The 19,488-nt window shown below is 43.0% G+C and overlaps 1 protein-coding gene across 1 annotated transcript in view; it reads right to left on the bottom strand.

Annotated features, from left to right (window-relative positions):
* The window catches only part of Plekhm3 (pleckstrin homology domain containing M3), a 141,045-nt gene that overhangs the window by 20,987 nt on the left and 100,570 nt on the right, over nt 1-19,488 (bottom strand). Inside the window, exon 6 of the mRNA XM_059278095.1 lies at nt 1,808-1,965. Coding sequence (XP_059134078.1) covers nt 1,808-1,965 — 158 coding nt within the window. The remainder of the gene's footprint in view (nt 1-1,807; nt 1,966-19,488) is intronic.

Genomic DNA, 19,488 nt, shown 5'->3' with positions numbered 1-19,488 from the left:
AACTCACAGAGATATGCCTGTCTCTGCCTCCCAAGTGCTGGGATTAAAGGCATGTGCCACCACCTCTACCACAACCAGGCGGCCTAATATTTCTTTATTCAAAAAAATTCTTTATTAAAAAAAGAATATTTTTACATATTCATTCACTTAAAAATACTTCAAAAATTTCCCTTGTGATTGCTCCTTTACCCCAGGAGTAATTTAGAAGGGCACTGCTTAGTTTCCAAACATTTCATGGGTCTCCAGCCCTTTTCCTAGTGTGGAGTTTTAATTCTATGTGCGAGAGAACACACACGGTGTAGTTTCAGTCTCCTTAAGCTTACTGAGATCTGTTTTGTGATCCATTTTTTGTGATCTGTTTTGTGATCCATTCATTTAGAAGCATCTTAATTTTTATTACTCATTTTTATCACAGTATCACTCGTGTGCCATAAAGCTTGGCCCCCAAGGCCTCTAATTCATGAGTTTTAGCAATCACAAAATTGTGTGACCATCTCTGCAATCTACGCCTACAATATTTGCATCATCAAAACCCCTGTGTTCACTAGAAGCCTTTATCCCTCTCTCAAGCCCCAGGCAAACACGAGTTGACTTTGGATCTCCTTATCTGGGGCATTCTATAAAAAGGGAATCATATAAAATGTGGCTTTTTGCACCCAGTTTCTGTGAAGTCTATATTGTGGCATGCAACAATTCTACATCACTTTTCCAGGCTCAAGAATACTTCACTGGGGGCATACATCAAATTTTGTTTCTTCGTCAGCTGATAAGCATTTAGGTTGTTTCCTTTTTTATGATACTATACATACTTTTGCTGTGACCACTTGTGTATAAGTTCTTATGAGTGTGAATCTAAAAAAGCAAAGGATCCACACTCAGGACACTTTTGCATTTGTGTGTCCTTCTACGTATGGGCTAACTCGAGTTCCTGAAAGCTTATAAATCGTCTTTGGGTTTAACAAGTGGCCAAGGGCTGAGTCAACGCTGCTCTACATGCTCATCCTGGCTACACGCCTCCTTTCTGCTCTGAACCACAATGTAAATGAGCTTTGCAGGGTGGAAATGAGCCATGACATTTATGGCCAAAGAAGCCAGTGCACACACAGTGAGTATTTCTATTATATTTCTGGGATGAAAGGAAAAGTGCTATGTATTGTTTTTGTGAGTCTAGAGAAGCCATAGTCAAAACTGATCTAAGTCAGTGGGAAAGCTGTCCATCTGCCAGAGATGTGCTGAGGCCCAAATGTGACTTTGGTTAGAAAACTAAGCCCCATGAACTTCCACTTCTCTGTCTTTGGGCCCTAAAACTTTCATCTCTGCCTTGTCTGGAAAATGTGCTCCTCACCAGGGCCTTGAGTTGCAGTTCGAGCAGTCAATCTAGGCTTGGCTTTCCTTTGAGGAGGCCATTTCCCATTTCTGTTTGTTGTTGCTGTTTTTTGTTTGTTTGTTTGTTTGTTAGTTTTGAGACAGAGTCTCCATTATTTCCCATTTCTAATCATTTGGCTCTGGAAAGCTGGGTGGGAGTCTTCTTCCCTACTCTATTCCAAGACTGAATCTGAACACCCAGTTCGTTACCTAATAAGCTAGAGTGAGGCAGCATGCCTTTGCAGCTCTGTGGGCTCCTTCTGCATAAAGATGGAGGACAAGGGTTGGAAACAAATGGGAAGCCAAGGGAGAAAACTGTCTTCCAGTAACTAGAGGAACCTGATGACAGGTGGGTGTAAGGGAGACAGCTCAGCCCAAAGCTGCCCGGACGAAAGCGCAGGGGACACTGAGATACATTTCCATAGGCCGAGATAGTCTGTACCTGCTTGTTGAAATGTCCTCAAAGGGGTAGAGGATCTCGCCATTGTTACAGATTTCGCAGATGAACCCTTTCTGGCTACAAAGACTGCAGCTGTAGACGTGTGAGGTGGCGAATTTAATGACCTTGCCCAAGAACGGAGCCAGCTTGCCCTCTATCACCTGCAGAAAGAGAGACAGGACAGGGAGGCACAGCATTGAGAACACGAGTCTTGCAGACGCGGGAAGGGAAGGGGTGCCTTTCTTTCCCTTACAACAGGAAAACCTCTAATTATAATTTCCCAGCAGCTCAAGGGGGAAATGACCCAGGACTTTGCTCCAAGGGAACCGGTTTATCCACTGGAGCTTGGAAACGAGGATGCCCAGGCTCCTTCTGGGTTCCTGCTTTTGCAGTGTGGTGTGGGGCATGGGGAGCCCGACCTAGGGAGACCAAGTTCAGAGTAGGAGGCTGGCAGTTTACTAGGACACACAGGGGAAGCACGGGCTCGGAGGCCTATGTGATTAGGTCAGCAGCACAGCTTTCATCTGATGAATTAATGTGACTTCATCTCCACTCTCTCCCCCATGAACACGCAGCAAATACAGAAGAGTGGCTTTCTCTTGCTGCTGGTAAATGTAATCATTTAAAGAGGTGTAACCTGTTTTGAGGGCCGTTGTCAGCTTGTAATCTTAAATTTCTAAGGTTTTTTTTTCTAAATGAGTACATTTAAAAAATGGAGGTCTTCACATTAAGAGCAGCAGTAACAATACAAAACAGCAACTTTTGTCTACTTTTGAAAAGAACCAATGACCTTGCAAAACTAGCCTGAATTCTAGCACGATAATGACCCTCGTTGCATGCTCCCGACAAGGCATGGGCTGTCCACAAGGCAGCGGGTCCCACCATGTGCCATGGCTGTGCCTGTCAGCTCTCCCTGATGTCATTTTACTTGCTGGCCTACAAAATCCATGAGTCTGGAACCCATGGCAGTCATATCACTTTGTACTTAACTACTACTCACAGGCTTCAAAGATTTCAACACCTCACACACCAGTAAGACAAAAGTCTGCCCTTTATTTCTGCACCATTAATGACTCTTTATATGCTGATTTTGATATCAGGAAAAAAGATGAAGTCAACTTAGAGACTGCCAGAAATAACTAGGAATTATACCTGGATATCTTTTTTTTTTTTTTTTCTAATAAGTACCTAGTTCAAATGACAATTTTACCTCCAATTAACACTTAAGTGAGACACAGTAATCACACCCAGAGAAATGGGTAAGCATAATGACTGGGAATTCAAAACAGAAGACTTCAAGAAAGGCAATTTTTTATAGGAAAATGAGGCTGGAAATGGAGGAGGATTTTAAGCGCTGGGAACAATACCACAATGGTCAACGCAGGGGAGGGAACAAGGCAGAGATGCCGGGTTGCCACTCTGTATACTGTGGCTTTGCCTTTCTACAGTATTAAGTGTATATCATTTTGTATTAAATACAAAAAATGAATGTAAAATCAAGTTTATTGCTTTTTAGAGATGGACCTTTTCCTGATAGAGAGGGTAGAGATTACAATGGTTGTTTTCTGAGCTGGACCAGCATGCGCTCCCCCACTCTTCACCTCTCTTCCCCCCAGAACCTACAGAAAGCTGTAGGTATACGAGACAAACCTCTCCCAGCTCTGTTCTCCCAGGGACTGTTAACTTCAATAACCCCAGAGAGGCACGCACCTACCACCAACACATGAAATGCACCTTCTAGGAAATGCCCAACCACCAAACACTTTCCCATGTCACGGCACTGACTCTACACTGTGGTGACAATCCTGCTGAGTTTAGGTTCCTTTTCTCCTCCTTGAGCAATCACGATTAATGACTCATTTAGACAGAGGCCCAAGGATTTAGGATGGTCTGAAATCCTGGTGAGGAGGTGAGGAGTGACCCCAGGAAGACACAAGTTCTCCTCCAGGGTCTGAAAGAGACTGAGCATCATGATCTAAGTTTCTTCTCCATCTAGAACTCATCGGGACAAGAGGATGAAGATTTTGAAGGCTCCTGAACTATTTCACTGATTTGATATGGCCAGTGATGTATATTTACTCCTACCTGGGGAAACTAAGTGGCCTTTTGAAAAAACCCCACTATATACCTCCATTTTACTAACATTTCATTTATTAACTAATAAGAATCAGTTTATCCTCTCAAGAAGCCACTCCATTTTACTTTTAGACTATTTCAAGATTAAATTTTTGAATTTTATTTTAGCGGTTGCTAGAATATTAGGATATTTGTGTTCAGTGACAAAGAATCGTGCTACTGAATTTTCACTGAGGATAATCATATCTATACGATTCTTGGGGGTATTCTAGAAGCACAAATTTCAAGTAATAATAGTATTAGTAGAAGTTCTTGTTATTTCGTTGATATCTAAGTTGGAAATTACCTGTTGGCCGTTGAGTGATTCATTTCCATCAAACACAGATATCCTGTCATTCATTCATTGTGTTTTATTGATTCCCTCTCCCACTTTTTGGAAATGACAGCTTTATTGAGATATAATTCATATACCACACCACTCAGCTATTTAAATTTAAACCTTGGTTTATTTATAGAGTTGTATGCTTCACTACAACCAGCCCTCCCTCCAGCTCCCAAATGTAGTAGTTACGTCTCCACTGCCATCGTCCTATTTCCCCAAGTTCTAGGACTCAATAGTCTACTTTCTGCCCCTCTAAAGCTATTTCATAGGAGCAGAACCATATACAATGTGTGTGTGTGTGTGTGTGTGTGTGTGTGTGTGTGTCTCTTCTCTCACTCAGCATAGCGTTTTCAAGGTTCATGCTGAGTTCCTTTAACCTAGTTTCACCAGCTCCAGACTCTTACCAACCTCTCTAGATTAACAAGGTAACCTCTGAGTTTAATCCCAGGAGCCGGTCTTTCCTCTTTAATCTGCTGAACACATGCGTTAGTCAGTTTTCAAAAAGACTTCCATCACGTGTCAGCTTTTCTCTCAAGTCTTCAGTGAATTCTCATTTCACCACTAACAAAAGCTCTTCCCCGCCTTGACAGAGCCTTTCTAAGTTACGATGCCCCTGATGCTGGGTACTCGGGAACTGGGGAAACTAGACTTTGTGTCTCACTTGCTTTGCAAGGTCTCCAAAGCAGGAGCCCACACACCGACTGCCATGCTCAATCTTGGGCATCTTCAGTTGTGAGCAGCACTGCCGACACAGGATAGGCTCGCTCTTGCTCCTGTCCTTCCAGGTCATTTCCTCTACGAGGGTGATGCCACTCTTCTTATTACTCACTGAGATTTCACGAAGGCTTTGTGGCTCTAATCTGTTCTGACTTGAACCAATCTCGCCAGCACACCCCCCCCTTTTTTCTGTTGTTTTTCGAGACAGGGTTTCTCTGTGTAACAGTTCTGTTGGAACTCACTTTGTAGACCAAGCGGGCCTCGAACTCAGAGATCTGCCTGTCTCTGCCTCCTGAGTGCTGGGATTAAAGGCATGGGCCACCACGGTCTGGCTCCAAAACCCATTTTTAGCTACAGCTGTCACAGATCTCTTTACTTTCACACCACGTGATGCAACATGAAACTCAGGCTGCTTATTCCTTTACTATTGCTTCCCGACTGTCTTGCTTATTGTGTGTTGAACATTTGTACACCGAGTGTACGAATGTGAGAGCATCTGACCACTCTTCCCTACAACCTGGCACCTCACATGGGACGGCTTAGGAGAGCAGATCAAGTGAACCCATCACCCTCTGAAACATGCCCTCCCTGCCGGGCACTGAGTTCCTTGACTGAGTAACGATGCTGCCCTGTCCTCTGCCTTGGCTGCCTGCAGTCAGGTGTGGCGTTGTTAGGGTGTCACCAACGTTTTCAGTCAGTGTGCTGTGTGGGTGAGGTAGGAGCCCCGAGACAGCACTGGGGAAGGGGCAGTTCACTTCCTCAGGAGTCTGCTTTACTGTTTTGTACTTGATTACTGTTCTTTTTAATTGTCTTCTCAGGTTTGGGGCCATGTTCCAAACAGCTGAAGCCGCTTAAAGATTTTTTTCCCCCAGAAGAGTGAAGTAATATTTTCAAGTTAATTTTAGAATGTATAAACATTCCACTTATATTATGGAAAGGAAGGACTTCATACTTATACATTTCCAGGAACAAGGATCTATTGTCCTCGAATGCAAAGACAGCAGGGGACGAGGAACGGCTATCGTGGCCTCTGGTCTAGAGGTTGCATCACTATGAAAAGGGGGCTCCATGCGTGCTATTCTGTACGGTTCCTTTCAAAATGTAAGACATCCCTTTATGGGGATAACTGCTCAAAAACACACAAGTGCCCTGCCTTCCACAGCCCTTCCCTCTCCCGCCTAAGAGCCTTACACCTTTGAAGCCCACATGAAGCCATCTTGGTGTGGCTTAAGGTTAAGAGCCTATTACGAAAGTACTAGGAGGATGGTGGCCTTAGATGAGGCTCATTTCCAGATGAGAATGAAGAGCAGAACAAAGCTACCCGGACCCCACGCACACCCCGAGAAAGACAATGGGCAAGGCACGGTTAACGGGGAGAAGGTGCACTGGCCAAAAATACACAGACCCGAGGAAAGTCAGACGGGAACTGAATTCTGCTACGTCCCCCTCAACTGGTATGCTGCCGTGAGTGACAACAGTCCTCTACAAGGTTCAGCATTAAGAAAGTCTTACAGATCTTCTACCCAGGCTACAGTTGTTCCAGAAGACTGTGGTGGAACTGGGAGCAAGCCACAGCTGGCTGGTACAAAGGGAAGTACGAATGTATTCTGGTTTTGTTGTTGAGACAGGGTCTTCCCACGTAGACTAGGTTGGTCTCAAACTCACAAGCCTCCCGCTTTGGTGTCTGCACTTCACCACCCCTAGGCAACTTTATTTACTAACATACAAATAAAATATCACATTTCAGCCCAGGTAAAATATCACCACATTTCCCCCTTTTATTCTAATAAAAAGAAAAAAGTTATAACTAATATAAGAAAGTACTACAGTTACAGGTGTGAGTTCACAAGTATTTTCTTAACAAAATTGGTCAGTGGGAGTTAAAAAGAGAAAACAGCCATCACACAGGTTTGCTTTGTGACGGCGTAGTGCCAAGTGGTTGGCTTCATTAAAGAGTCTCCATAGAGCTGACCTCACAGGCTTTCTTCACCCACCACACTTCATTGTCTCTGGGTTTGGAAGAGGTGGCATACTGCGAGGCTGATCTGGGCACAAATGGTAGCTGTCTCCCTTCCAGCTGGGAGACTCCGGCAAGTTACTAAGCCTCCCCGAGCTCTGGCTTCCTCAACTAAAAGCAGCTAGTATTTACATATAGAGCTGAAAAGAGGATCAGGTTTAATATGCTGGTGAAGTGGGGAGCATGGGGTCTGATGGCAGTTGGTCAGTAAGTGACAGCTAACTGGTGCCTTCTCTTCATCTAAATAAAAATCATCAATAATTCAGACTCATTTTTCTTCCAAATACTTTAGAGCTGTAGCAGGGGTAAGAAAGAAAGGTATGACGTTGACATGTCAGTTTTCAAAAGGCCCATTGTTCTTCTGTCTGGATGCTATCAGGAGGAAGGAAAGTAAAACAGACACCTCCAGTGCCTCTGATATTGCTCAAGTCCACAAGAGAACAGAGCTTGGGTGAACATCTCATTCTGGCTGAGGTGAAAGGCTTGGGGAGACAAACTCAACTGAAATCGCCTGTTAAAATCACATCTTAGCACCATCTGGGAATCGTCTCTTACTCTTTTAGATTGCAAGTTAGTTAGTCACAGATTAATCTAACTGCAACAAGCCATCCACAGTTGGAAAGACACTCGGAAAGACATTTCATCTCCAGCATCAGGTGCTTTGTGAGCAGATGGCCAACTGGCTCTGTGGGAAGGAAAGTGGGCCTGTAGGACGAGGCTTAGCTACCTTTCCATTTATTTTCTGCAAACTGCATGTCTACGTGAGTAAGAGCATGACAAAGCCATTAGCAGAAAGCATGTGTAGCTCTTCCCCCATCTCCTCAGCCTCTGTACTCAACCTCATGCACTTTCTCCACACACCCGACTCTTCCTTGAGGAAAGGCAGATGCCCAAACCCCAGTGAGAGCTTATTTCTGTTTTCCATTGGACTTAACTTCTTGTCCTGAGCAAGGAAGGGACCAGTCTGACTCATTTACTTGGGGAGGGCACACAGAGAACTATTGCAGAGCTGCTGTACTGACTGGCTGCTCAAAGAATATATAACTCCAACTGTGACTTCAAATTGTACCATTTCATTGCACTGTTGGACAAGAACAAAATGTAATTATCAAGCTGACTACTAGATTTTCCTTTTAAAAATTCATTTAAATCATTTCAAGTATTCTTGGAATTTGAGAGACTGTCAAATGTCACTTTACATGATTTAGTCATCTGAGAAATATACCAAATATGCTTATTCTCTTGGTGCAAAAACAGCCCATAAAAGCTGTCTTGTTGAACTTCCAGCTTGGGGATACACACATTTCCCCTCTTCTATTCTGGTCAAGATGGTCAGCATCGGAATTTGAGGCCTATGGCTTTCTGCAGACTAAGACAACAGCCTTTATTTGATTTACTTTCTTGCAGACCAATCAAAAATTACAATTAAGTTAAAAAATAACCCAGTGCTGCCTTCTCCAGACCACAGCTTCAGAACCAGCTGCTTATTACTCATGTGTGGCACCAGGAAATAGCAGTGTCATGTTCAAGGTCTGCAGCCAGTGGCGATCTGTGGGATTGGAAGAGGGGCACGCACCACCTCTGTGTTGTTTACCTTCACCTTCGGGGCACCGTCACAAAGTCCACAATCTGAACGGATGGGGACGGTGCAGAAAGAGGATGACAAGGGCAGCCACACGGGAAAAGGCCCGTTCAGATTTACTTTACGCAGCCACTAATGCTTCCCCTCGGACTTGTCAAGACAAGCTTTCCTTGTTGCCATTATGCAACATCTAGATTCTGGACACCACTGGGAATTCAGGGGTTAAGAGGTCTACCACCCTTGACAAAAATGACTTCTACTCTAAAAGCCTAATCAGAAGACCCAATTCATGCTGAACAAAGCCACCAGGAACAGGAAGGCTCAAAGGAATGAAAGAGTCTAAACAGTCATGCGCTGTAGCACAACGTCTAATATAATTCAGTTTGCATTTCCTGGGCTAGATGAGCACGAAATGTTGTATTTTGCAAATGTGTGCCATTTCTCAGCATTCGTGGGCAGCAGACAGATGCCTAGTGACCTAGATCAGCTAAGTTAGAGTGAATATCTGTCATCCCAGCACCTGAGGCTGAGGGAGGAGGCTAGAATCCTGGAGGCCAGCCTAAGCTACTGAGTGAGACCCGGTCTCAAAACACACACACACAAAACAGACCCTGCTCAAGCTTTGAAAACCCTAATTCATATTGAGAATATGCTGTCCTCCCATTCTAAATTCTGCTCACAAATCCTCAAGGGCAGAGAAGCACACCACCAAAAGTGTAGAGAGATTCCTACTTCAGAAAGTTGGGCAAAAATCTCCGTTCTTCTATAATTCACCTTTGAGGCTCCCCTTGCGGTTCAGTGCTGGGTGTGTGTACACGAACAAAACTCCTTTTCTCTAATCAGTCCCTACCCTCCTTCCTCCATGGCAGGATTGCTCCACGGGACGGAATTTTTTGGCTTATCAATCTTTGTGCTGAGGGATGAGTATGATACCACCAAAGAGTTCTCATCTGATCCTCTCCTAAGGGTGACAGTTTCTACTAAGACTTTGGAAACTACGTAATAATTCGATGTGGTCTAGTGTTGGTGGGTAGATTTGTGAGTGTCCATAGTCACTCCTCTCATGTTACATTTGCTTCCTGCTGGAGTCTTAAAGAATAAAAGACAAAGGAATTTTGACTCTACTTCGTCCATTGTTTAGAATGGCCAAGATAACCCGGATGAAGAGTTATTAAAAAAAAAAAAAAGTAATAATGGGACAGGGCCTGTTTCCTATAGTTCTCTGCACTGTGCCCAGGACTGCTGTGCCCAGGACTGCTGTGCCCAGGACTGCCAGCCAGCCACACACCCAAGGGTGTGGATGAAGCTCTTGCAGGGTCAGGACAGCTACTGGCTCCACTATCTAAGCCTCCAGCAGGCTGTGTAGTCTTTATATGTGGGGAAATAGTTTAAAGTATTTAAAATTGAGACAGTTCTGGAAAATTCTCAAGGAGGATCAGCAGAATTTGCTCTCTGTTGAGTTACTTACACACCTGAGATAAATCTGATTGAATCTTCTACCATTCATTTGGGCCCAGCATTATTGCCTTATTAAATAGGGAGAAAAAGACCCAGGTAGTCATCTAAATTCACCTTTCTTATTTAATTCTTGAAAAATTATGACTCAAAGAAGGGAGGGCCATCACTCAGCTGGCTGGTGGCAGTTCTGGCTTCCTCTCTCTCAAGAGCCCTCACAACTAGAAAGGGTCCTTCCTGAAGGTACCTGGGGTCAGAGGTCAGGCCAGGTTTGGATGAGGCCAGGAGTTCTGAGGTCTGTGTGCCTACTCCCTTCCATGTAAAAGCACAACATGTAGTCCAGGAGGCCCCGGGTTGTGCTCCATTTTCACTTAATTATTATTATTCTTTTTAAATCTAGTCACTGGCCTGGAACTCACTATATAAACTAGGCTGGCCTTGAACTCATGGAAATCTGCCTGTCTCTGCTGGGGTTAAAGGTGTATGCCACCATGCCTGCTGGGCTGCACTAACAGTTCTGATCTGTATTAGATCTACCTTTGGCTATGGGAACAATAACACACTTCTTTTCAATGGTCACATCTTGTGGAGGTTTTTTCAATATAGAGATGACCTTAAACATTATAGTCTTATTGCTTGAACTCTTGGGAACTCAATTCAATTGGGAAGAAAAGGCTCTCTATGCATCAATATGGGGGAAACTGGAGAAATATGAGTTTCCAGAGGGGACCTGAGTAGAGAACAATATGAGAACTTTTAACAGACCCCACTGAAAGGGAGAGAAGAAAACAAAAAACAACCTTACCTGATCATATAAGGAAGGACTATAAGAGTCAGGAGAGATGAGGAAGTGGAAAGAAAAGATAGAAATAAGCAGGGAGAGGATGAGAGCAAAAACTGATGGGGAAATGTTATAAAAACAGAAAAATAACACAGATACAGAGAGAGGAAAGGATGCAGCTGACTCACAACAGAAGTTAGCAATCTTGGTTTCTGTTCCCAGGGATGTCCTCAGGAAGCCAAAAGATTTTTCTTAGGTCATGTACTTTTCCATGCCTCAGTTTCCCCATGTACCAAACAGAGTGATTGTGCTTAATCATTCAAAACGAAATGATCAACAAGGATCCCCCTAAGTTTGCAGAGTCTATGATTTTGTGATTAACCATGGGGGCAAACATCAAAAGAGGCTTGTTGAATAGCCCCAGGAATGTAGAAAGGGAATATCTGGGGAGACAGATAAAAGGTGAGTTTAGCCAGGCTAATTAGAAGATACCCTAGGACATTTTCAACAGGAGTGAAATAATGTGGCAGCTTTTTTATTCTCCGGCTTGCTGAGTGCCATTCAAAGAGAGAAGCAGGGCCTTTCAGGAACGGTCCCCTCACAGGTGTGCAACCAGATCCGGCTTTCCTCTGCAGATCCTTTCATCAATGCATTTAATTAGTCAATGTTTAGATAGCACTTTGGGGATGAAAAGTACAATGTAAGCACTTAACGTTATTATTACTTAGCTGCTTTTCTGGGACCAGCAATGCCGGAGATTAAATGAGAAATTAAAGTGAGTTCCTGGCTAGAAGGCTGTGATCTAACAAATCTCCAGGTCACTGAGGAAGAAAAACAAGCCGGGCACATAAACTGAACTAGTGCTCTTGTTAGCGTTCAAGTCATTGTCTGAGGCCTTGAGAATCTTTAAGTCTTTGCCTCAAGGTGTCAACAGGCAGTAAACAGCACTCACCAAACTGAGGATTCCCACACATCCTGTTTTTCCGGCACTATCTGTACCCAGGTCTTTGTAGACCCGGCATGGGGATTCACTGCACAATCAAGTGGGGACTGGTAAATTAATCAATAAATGATGTTGCAGCAGCAAAAATAAAGCTGAATTACTAAACTCATAAAAATTATAATTCCTGATAAATTGAAGATTTAAATATAAAAAGAAAGCCATAAAAGTATTGTAAAGCTATAAAAACGTATTCAAGAAAATATTCATGTAGAATAAGTGTTTTTTACCTTGAGAAGCTACAAGAGTGGTGAGTCTTAATACATAAAATAAAAAAATTAATATATCATTTACAAAGTAAAATGACGAAAACCAGGAAAACATTTGCTATTTACATGAAAAAGTGCCAACTTCCACAATATACAAAGTTCTTTTCTAAATTAACAAGAAAAAGACCAAGACCAGGTTTAACAGGTAATTTACAAGTTCAATCTAAAAAATTTACAGTACAATCTAAAAAAGATGCTCCATCTGACAATGGAAAAATTGTTTAAAAATTGAAAAAAAATTAAGACAACAGCATGAAGTTATCTCAAGAGTTCCAGAAAATGTGGGGTGTTCACACCAGTGAATAAAATATCTTTACAATAACAATGACAACAAATGGGCCCAGGTTAAATTACCTAATGCTCTGACTTAGCATGCAACCAATTAGGAGACTGAGCTAAACCTCTATCAGGACTGAATGTGCATATCTGCCCAAATGTCCACAGATGCTCATGTGCCCACAGCTAGACCACTGAGTGGAAAAGGGAAGCCACAGAAAGACGGCATGATGTGAGTCCACTTTTTAAAAAATGGCATTTGTAAAAAGTATAGAACTGCCCAGAAAGACATAGACTGTCAGTGGTTAACAAAAGCTACTACTGGAGGATGGGCTATAAGAAAAGCTGGATTTAAAAATAGAATTCTGAGGTTGAGAGTTTAGTTCAGTATTATATACAATTTGCATTTGTGTATTTATGGGAATTTTTGTTTTGTTTTTGAGCCAGGGTTTTTCTGTGTAGCCCTGGCTGTCTTGGAACTCACTATATAGACCAGGCTGGTCTCGAACTCACAAACATCTGTCTGCCTCTGTCTCCTGGGTTTAAAGTGTGTGCCACCACTGCCTGATCTGTATATGTATATTTGTAATTATTATTAAAATGTAGAAAACTTTCCTCGGTTTTGGTTTCGTATAGCCTGTGTTTATATTTGCTCTTAACAACATTTACCTTCACACAATCTCCTATCAGTGAACCTGTCTTGACCACATCAGACTTGATGCTTGTATCCAAGGAGACCTGGCTGCCTCCTCAGAATGTTCTCTACTTAGGAGTTTTTCAGGTTTGGAAGGTAACACTGCCCACTCAATTAGAATGATTTATATGATAGGCACAGAGTCAACAACCATATCTAATGCCAGGTAATTTAAGGTTGGTTTTTGTTTACATAATTATCACTTAATTCTGCTCATTTAATCTTATCTCTTTCAATACTGGACTGGGAATTAGTAAGTAAGGAGTCAGGATGCATACTGCGTTCTCTAAGAATTCCCTGGAACATTTTTCGGTACTCTCTTCCAGCTAGTGGCAGCTGAGGTTATCTTGCAACCCTGCCGGAGTAGACCTCTTCTAACTGGCTCTCCCTGGCTTCTCCACTCAAACCTTTTCCAGTTTTGTTAACATGGTTCGCTAGGTAAACTGCAGTGGTTTTCCATGGTGGTTTTATTGGTTTTGTGGTTGTTGTTTGTTTATAATAATGAACAACTTTAAAAGGCAGAGAAACAGTATTGTTAGGAGGTTTTAAAATTAATTCCCCACCTATTCTGAGGTCACAATTTCACACTACTCGGGGTATTGTACAGAGGAAGTATTTTCCAACTCAACTATTTTATCCTTAGTTCAATGTCAACCCAAGAAGAAGTTAGTGTATCAAGTGACCCACCCTAGCCTTGGCCTCAAGAAAGAAATGGAAACTAAGGTTTTACAACAGGAGGGCAAAGATAAGATTAGGTTCAAAGAGAAAGCCATTTTGCATACCATGCCCTCATGAGACATGTACAGAGAGATTCAGTACAGTCAAAAGGGAAAGAGCCCTAGAAAAGGAAGTCAGGACCCAGGCTTTTTCCTAGTAGGTTGAGGGTGGACATCTGGTCTACCCCAATGTCCTCTGGATCATTCCAAGTATCTACCATTTGCTCCTTAAGTACCGGGTCATTGCTAAGCCAGGAGAAGAGAGTGATAATGCTCACTTAGGTTGTTAGGCACTGCTAATAGTACTAACAAAGGGGAAACAGGGGCCAGGAGAGAATCTGGGATGAGTGTCTGATGATTTCAGCTCCTGGCCCTCCAGCAGTAGGTAAGTGAAAAGGAATGCTACTTAGTTTTCCACAGTCATTTTCCTTAGTGAAGAGAGCTTAAGGGAAATTTCAAGCAGTTTGTACACCAGTTAAGGTCAACTAGGGGAAGGGCTTCAGAGTTCTCTCTCTGCACAAACATAGGGTATGCAAATATATATGTTATAGTGCTGGGGACTGATTCTGGGATCTCGGGAACACTAGACAGGCTACCTCCCAGCCCAAATGTACAAATCTTAAGTGAATCTTAAAACATGCAGGTGAAACTTTCCTCCTTGCTCTCTTGGCCTTCATTCTAATCACTGTAACCTCTGGATGTTATCCCCAGAAGGATCTAATAAAACACAGACTCAACCAGATAACACAAGTAACGATGGAATTAGTGACAGTCATCACCCTCAGAGCAAGTCACTGCCTGAAGCTTTTAACTCATTTCCCCCTTAAGATAATGCATGGGAAACACCGAGAACACCGGCAGGCCGATGTGAACATTAAATAAATAACATTACAGTTACTTACAAACGTATCCAAAGGTCAGTGTTTTGTCATCAATTTGAAGGCGATAAAACTGAGGAGTTGTGTTTTGTGTCCAAGGTCACTCAGCCTGGAAGTGGAGACAGCTGGATCCCAGAGCCCAAGCCCTAACCACTATGTATTTCTGGAGCTGGTAGCTGTTCGGCGGAAGCTCCCCGCCGTCTCCAGCCCCTGCAGGCTGAGGTCTAAACTCTTTAGCTCGCTCTTTACGTTAAGCACAGCTACTTCTCCTCCCTTGCTTACACTTGTTCTTGTGCACATGCCCATCATCTTCTGGAAGTTCTCTCCCAGTCTGCTTTGTATTCCCGGAAGAAGTTCTGATCATCATAACTACCATGCATTGCTATTATCACATGTAAATTCTGGATGCTTTCTACATTTATTTCAATTCTTATTTCAGCTTTCCAAAATCAGTGTTACTGTGTTAGTTTTAAAGACAAGTGAACCGAGACTTTTTTTTTTTTTTTTTTTTCTCGAGACAGGGTTTCTTTGTGTAGCTTTGCGCCTTTCCTGGAACTCGCTTTGTAGCCCAGGCTGGCCTCGAACTCACAGAGATCCGCCTGGCTCTGCCTCCCGAGTGCTGGGATTAAAGGCATGTGTGCCACCACCGCCCGGCCAGACCTCTCTTTAGTCTGCGTCAAGCTGGAGTTTTGTTCAGGCCCACCTGATCTTAATGTCTGATTTTTTTCCTTTCTACCACTACTTCCTTAGGACACAGCCCCTGTACCTGGCTCAAGTGTTGTCACTAGAGCAGACTTGACTTTGGCCCCTAGTCAGTCTCCTCTTGCTCTGGTGCCACCCACAGTTCTAAAACAGATGACCTGGAGTGGAGGAGGACTGGCTTCTGCCTCACTTCCATTTTAGGCCTTTCCAAGCACAGTCAACCTTCGCATCAAAAGGCTAAAACTGAATGTTTCTGAAACATTCCTAGGGCAGGCCTCAGACCCAAACATTTAAATTACAACCCTGTCCAAACAAATGGCAAGTCTCTGACCAGAGGGGGTTCTGGTGCAAGGGTATGACTACGGAGGGCAGATGGAGAAGTTGCTGCCAGTTAAGGACCGCAAGCCGTTCAGGAGGACTTCCGGGGATGTGTGATTCATGATTCCTGGGAGATGTGCTAGCTAGCTCTCTGTTCAGCAGGACAACACAGGGTAAATTCTGTGGGGAGTCAGAAAGGCCAACCTGGGCAACTTTTGAACTGATCTGGAAAAACACTTGAACACTGGAATAGTTGGATCGTGTAGTATAAAAAAGTACACAACCATTTTAACACGTGGACCATGTTCAGCTCCTTCTGGATGGCCAAAGTTGGATCTGTTCATGTTCGGTCCCCAGGCCTCTCAAATCCACAGTGTGCCTGCTTCTACAGGCGCTTCCTCAGAGGCTTTGGTGGCATTTGGCTGTTATCAATCTTACCGAAGGCAATAAAATAAGTTAATTCTTTAACTTAGTAGTCATATAAAATTTAAACTATATATGAGCTTACTCAAGTCCCACATTAAAAAAATCTAACTGCTTAACATATTTAAAAATTCAACCTAAAGAAAGTATCATCATTAAAAATAATTTAGAGCCAGGCGGTGGTGGCGCACGCCTTTAATTCCAGCACTTGGGAGGCAGAGCCAGGCGGATCTCTGTAAGTTCGAGGCCAGCCTGCTCTATAGAGCGAAACCCAAGGCAGGCACCAAAACTACACAGAGAAACCCTGTCTCAAAACAAACAAACAAACAAAAAAATTAGAGTAAATTTGGTTGATGCAATGATCTCCAAAGTTATCTCAAAGAGTGAAAGGTCAGGCATAAGTAGAATCATTTTGAAGACAGGAATATGAGGACATATATGTGCTATAGAATACAAACTATAAGGTCTAAATGATTGATGCTGGCACTGAAATTGCTATGAAGGAACACAAGTGATTGCTCAAATACTCACAAGAGATTCTGAGAAACACGGCACAATCACCAAGAGTCAGCACAGGAAAGATGGATTAGTAAAACCAAGGTTGAAGTAACTCACCCATTTGGGAGGGAAAAAAAGGTGTACCATCACTTCATACTGAAAAGTAAAATGATTTCCAAATATGGACTAAATTATTAATTGTACTGAACAAATGCTTCAAAAGTTGGCAGTGCCGGAGATGGAGCCGAGTCCCACACATGCTGGCCGGAAGGGCACGTAAGCCCTGTACTGCAGGCCCAGGCCCTATTAACCGCCTAACAAACAAGGAGCTGGAGACAGAAGCTTCTCTGAGAAAGGGAAAGGACTCTATAGGTTTTAAAGCCACAGAAGGAATTACACAAGGAGAAAAATGGACGGATCTGAACACGTAAAATGAAGTGCTTGTTTATCTAAAAATACCACACTAAAAAAAAAAAACAAAAAACAAACAAACAAAACAAAACAAAACAAAACAAAAAAAACCACTAAGGGCAAACAACAAAAACGGGAAAAATATCATATATATGATCACATTAATCTGTAAGCTAATTGAAAATATATAGCCTGACCCCAAATAGGCAAAAGCTATCCTTAAAGCATATATTAAAAAAGATGTGTTAATAAACATAAAAATTTAGCTTTATATGTAACAGAAAATAGACATGCAAAGTCAAACAGTGAGAAACCGTCCTCCCCATGAAATGACCAGATTTATGTTTTTAAAAATGACAATAGTTAATGCTTGAGTGACATGAAGGGTTTATATATTACATCCCAGGTACTTTGGACAGTTCATCTATTACTATTAGAAAACAGTAGTTCGTGTCTCTATCATAGTTAATCTATTATTAGTAGAAAATAAATCTTCTTGCACAGGGATGGGTGTCATAGTATATTCTTTATAATAAGAAAGAATTGGGAATCTTTAATAGCTAGGGGAGAGAGAGAGAGAGAGAGAGAGAGAGAGAGAGAGAGAGAGAGAGAGAGAATGAATTAAGCCAACTGCAGCAATGAAAACTTATAAAAGCATTCCAAATCACCAGTGTTTCTGAAGATGATTTAATTAAACTTAAAAATCAGGGTAAAAGTTGATACACTTTCAAGAGTGGGCCATGCCCTACGCACACAGAAAAGCAGCAGCTGGCATGTATTTATTTGTTGGCTGTGGTGCTGGGCCAATGAGACTGAAATGAGCAGAGGGGGAGCTGACTCCTGCCAGGTAGATGATCTCATGTCCCCACAACATCAGTACCACATTAGCATTCCATTTTATAGATGAGAACTCAGAGCTGAGGAACGAGGACTCGAACTCGGGTCTAGAAATGGCTGGGCTGTGAATCTCGCTGCTCTGCGGCCTAAAGGATTCCTTTCTCTTTAGCAACTGATCACAGTACCAAGTTCCCCGCCATCGCACACCTTTCTTGTCAGGTAAAATCCACCATGTTTCATAAAGGGAACTGGGACTGAGGAGATTTCGTTCTGTGACGCACTGCAGTGTGGGTAACAGTTCTACCACCGCGGAATCCTCTCATGCTCTGTGGCTCTTAGTCCTCTTCACTGACTCCCTTTTGCTTTCTTCTGTTCTTTTCGGCATAAACATTGGGGCTGCTTGGCCTATCGGTGGGGAGAGGGCTTAGTGTGTGGCAGTAGCATCCCAGCCCGACCCCCTGGCCCACTCCCTGCTTCCTTCTTGCTTGCTAGTATGCCCTGGGATTAAGGCTGATTCCACGCTCTGGTTTAACAAAACAGCCCAGAGCATCCTGGGGTTAACTCCGGGCTTAGCCTTTCACAGTTCTGTGATTAAACTGCATTTTTCAGTGGTTGTGCCTTTCAACTCAAACCCCTTTAAAAAGAAACTTAAGGAGAGCAAAACATAGGAAACAGCCAAATGCCAATAACACATTTCAGTCATTTGGGGGAATGGGCAGCCTTAGAAACCGCAAATTCCCACTTATGCAAGGCTGCTTGAGCTTCCCTTCATTGCTTAGTGACAGGGCCCTGGCTCTCCCACATGTCAGAAATGCACTCTTGTTTTCTTTTTTGATTTCTCTGAAACGCTACAGAAGGCCTGGGCTATCACAGTAGGAGTTGGCTAACTGAACAGCTCTCACCAAATAACAGAAAGTATTTTCTTTCCACGGATGCAGATTTTAGAAGAAAAAGGCAGAGCCAAGTCCACGTCTTGGTACCTGTTACACCAGCGTGGCAAACTTAGTCATAATGATGCATGCAAGCTACACTGGAGAGTGTCAACGTCTGTGACTTCACCACCACAGGCTTTGGTACCCACCTTATGCCAGGCAGGAGCTTAGGTCTTCTTTTTCCCTAGGAAAGTGGCTGTGAGGGGAATGTGGAGTCCAAGTCTTGTTTTGTAACTATGCTTTCCAAAGCCATGGCTGGCATAAGTCAAAATGGAAAGAACTCCAGAGAGCTTTCGCCTGGGACCTTGTGTCTCTTCTCACTATGTGAGACTGACCATTGCAACATCAGAGGCTAGTGGTGGTTTTTTTTCATCTCAGGATCCAAGCATAAGAGCTGGATTGAAGGGTGTTCTAGCTAGATCAGCACATGAACGGGAAAACTAATGCATACCAAAGAATCTGGAGCTAAGAAGTCAGTGAGCGCAGGCTTTCACAGCCATGCCCTAGCTCAGGGGTGGATAAGAACCAATCCCGTTTAAGAATAAGTAGGTAAGTAACAATAAAATAGTAAAAGTTTCCAGAAATGTCTTTATATAGTGAGTGCTGAGAGTTTTGGGTTTTTTGGTTTTTTTCGAGACAGTGTTTCTTCGTGTAGTTTTGGTGCCTGTCCTGGATTTCACTCTGTAGACCAGGCTGGCCTCGAATTCACAGAGATCTGCC

This window comes from Peromyscus eremicus, chromosome 13, assembly GCF_949786415.1.
Source record: "Peromyscus eremicus chromosome 13, PerEre_H2_v1, whole genome shotgun sequence".
Taxonomy (NCBI): Eukaryota; Metazoa; Chordata; class Mammalia; order Rodentia; family Cricetidae; genus Peromyscus; species Peromyscus eremicus.
This window is presented reverse-complemented; position numbering and strand designations above follow the sequence as displayed.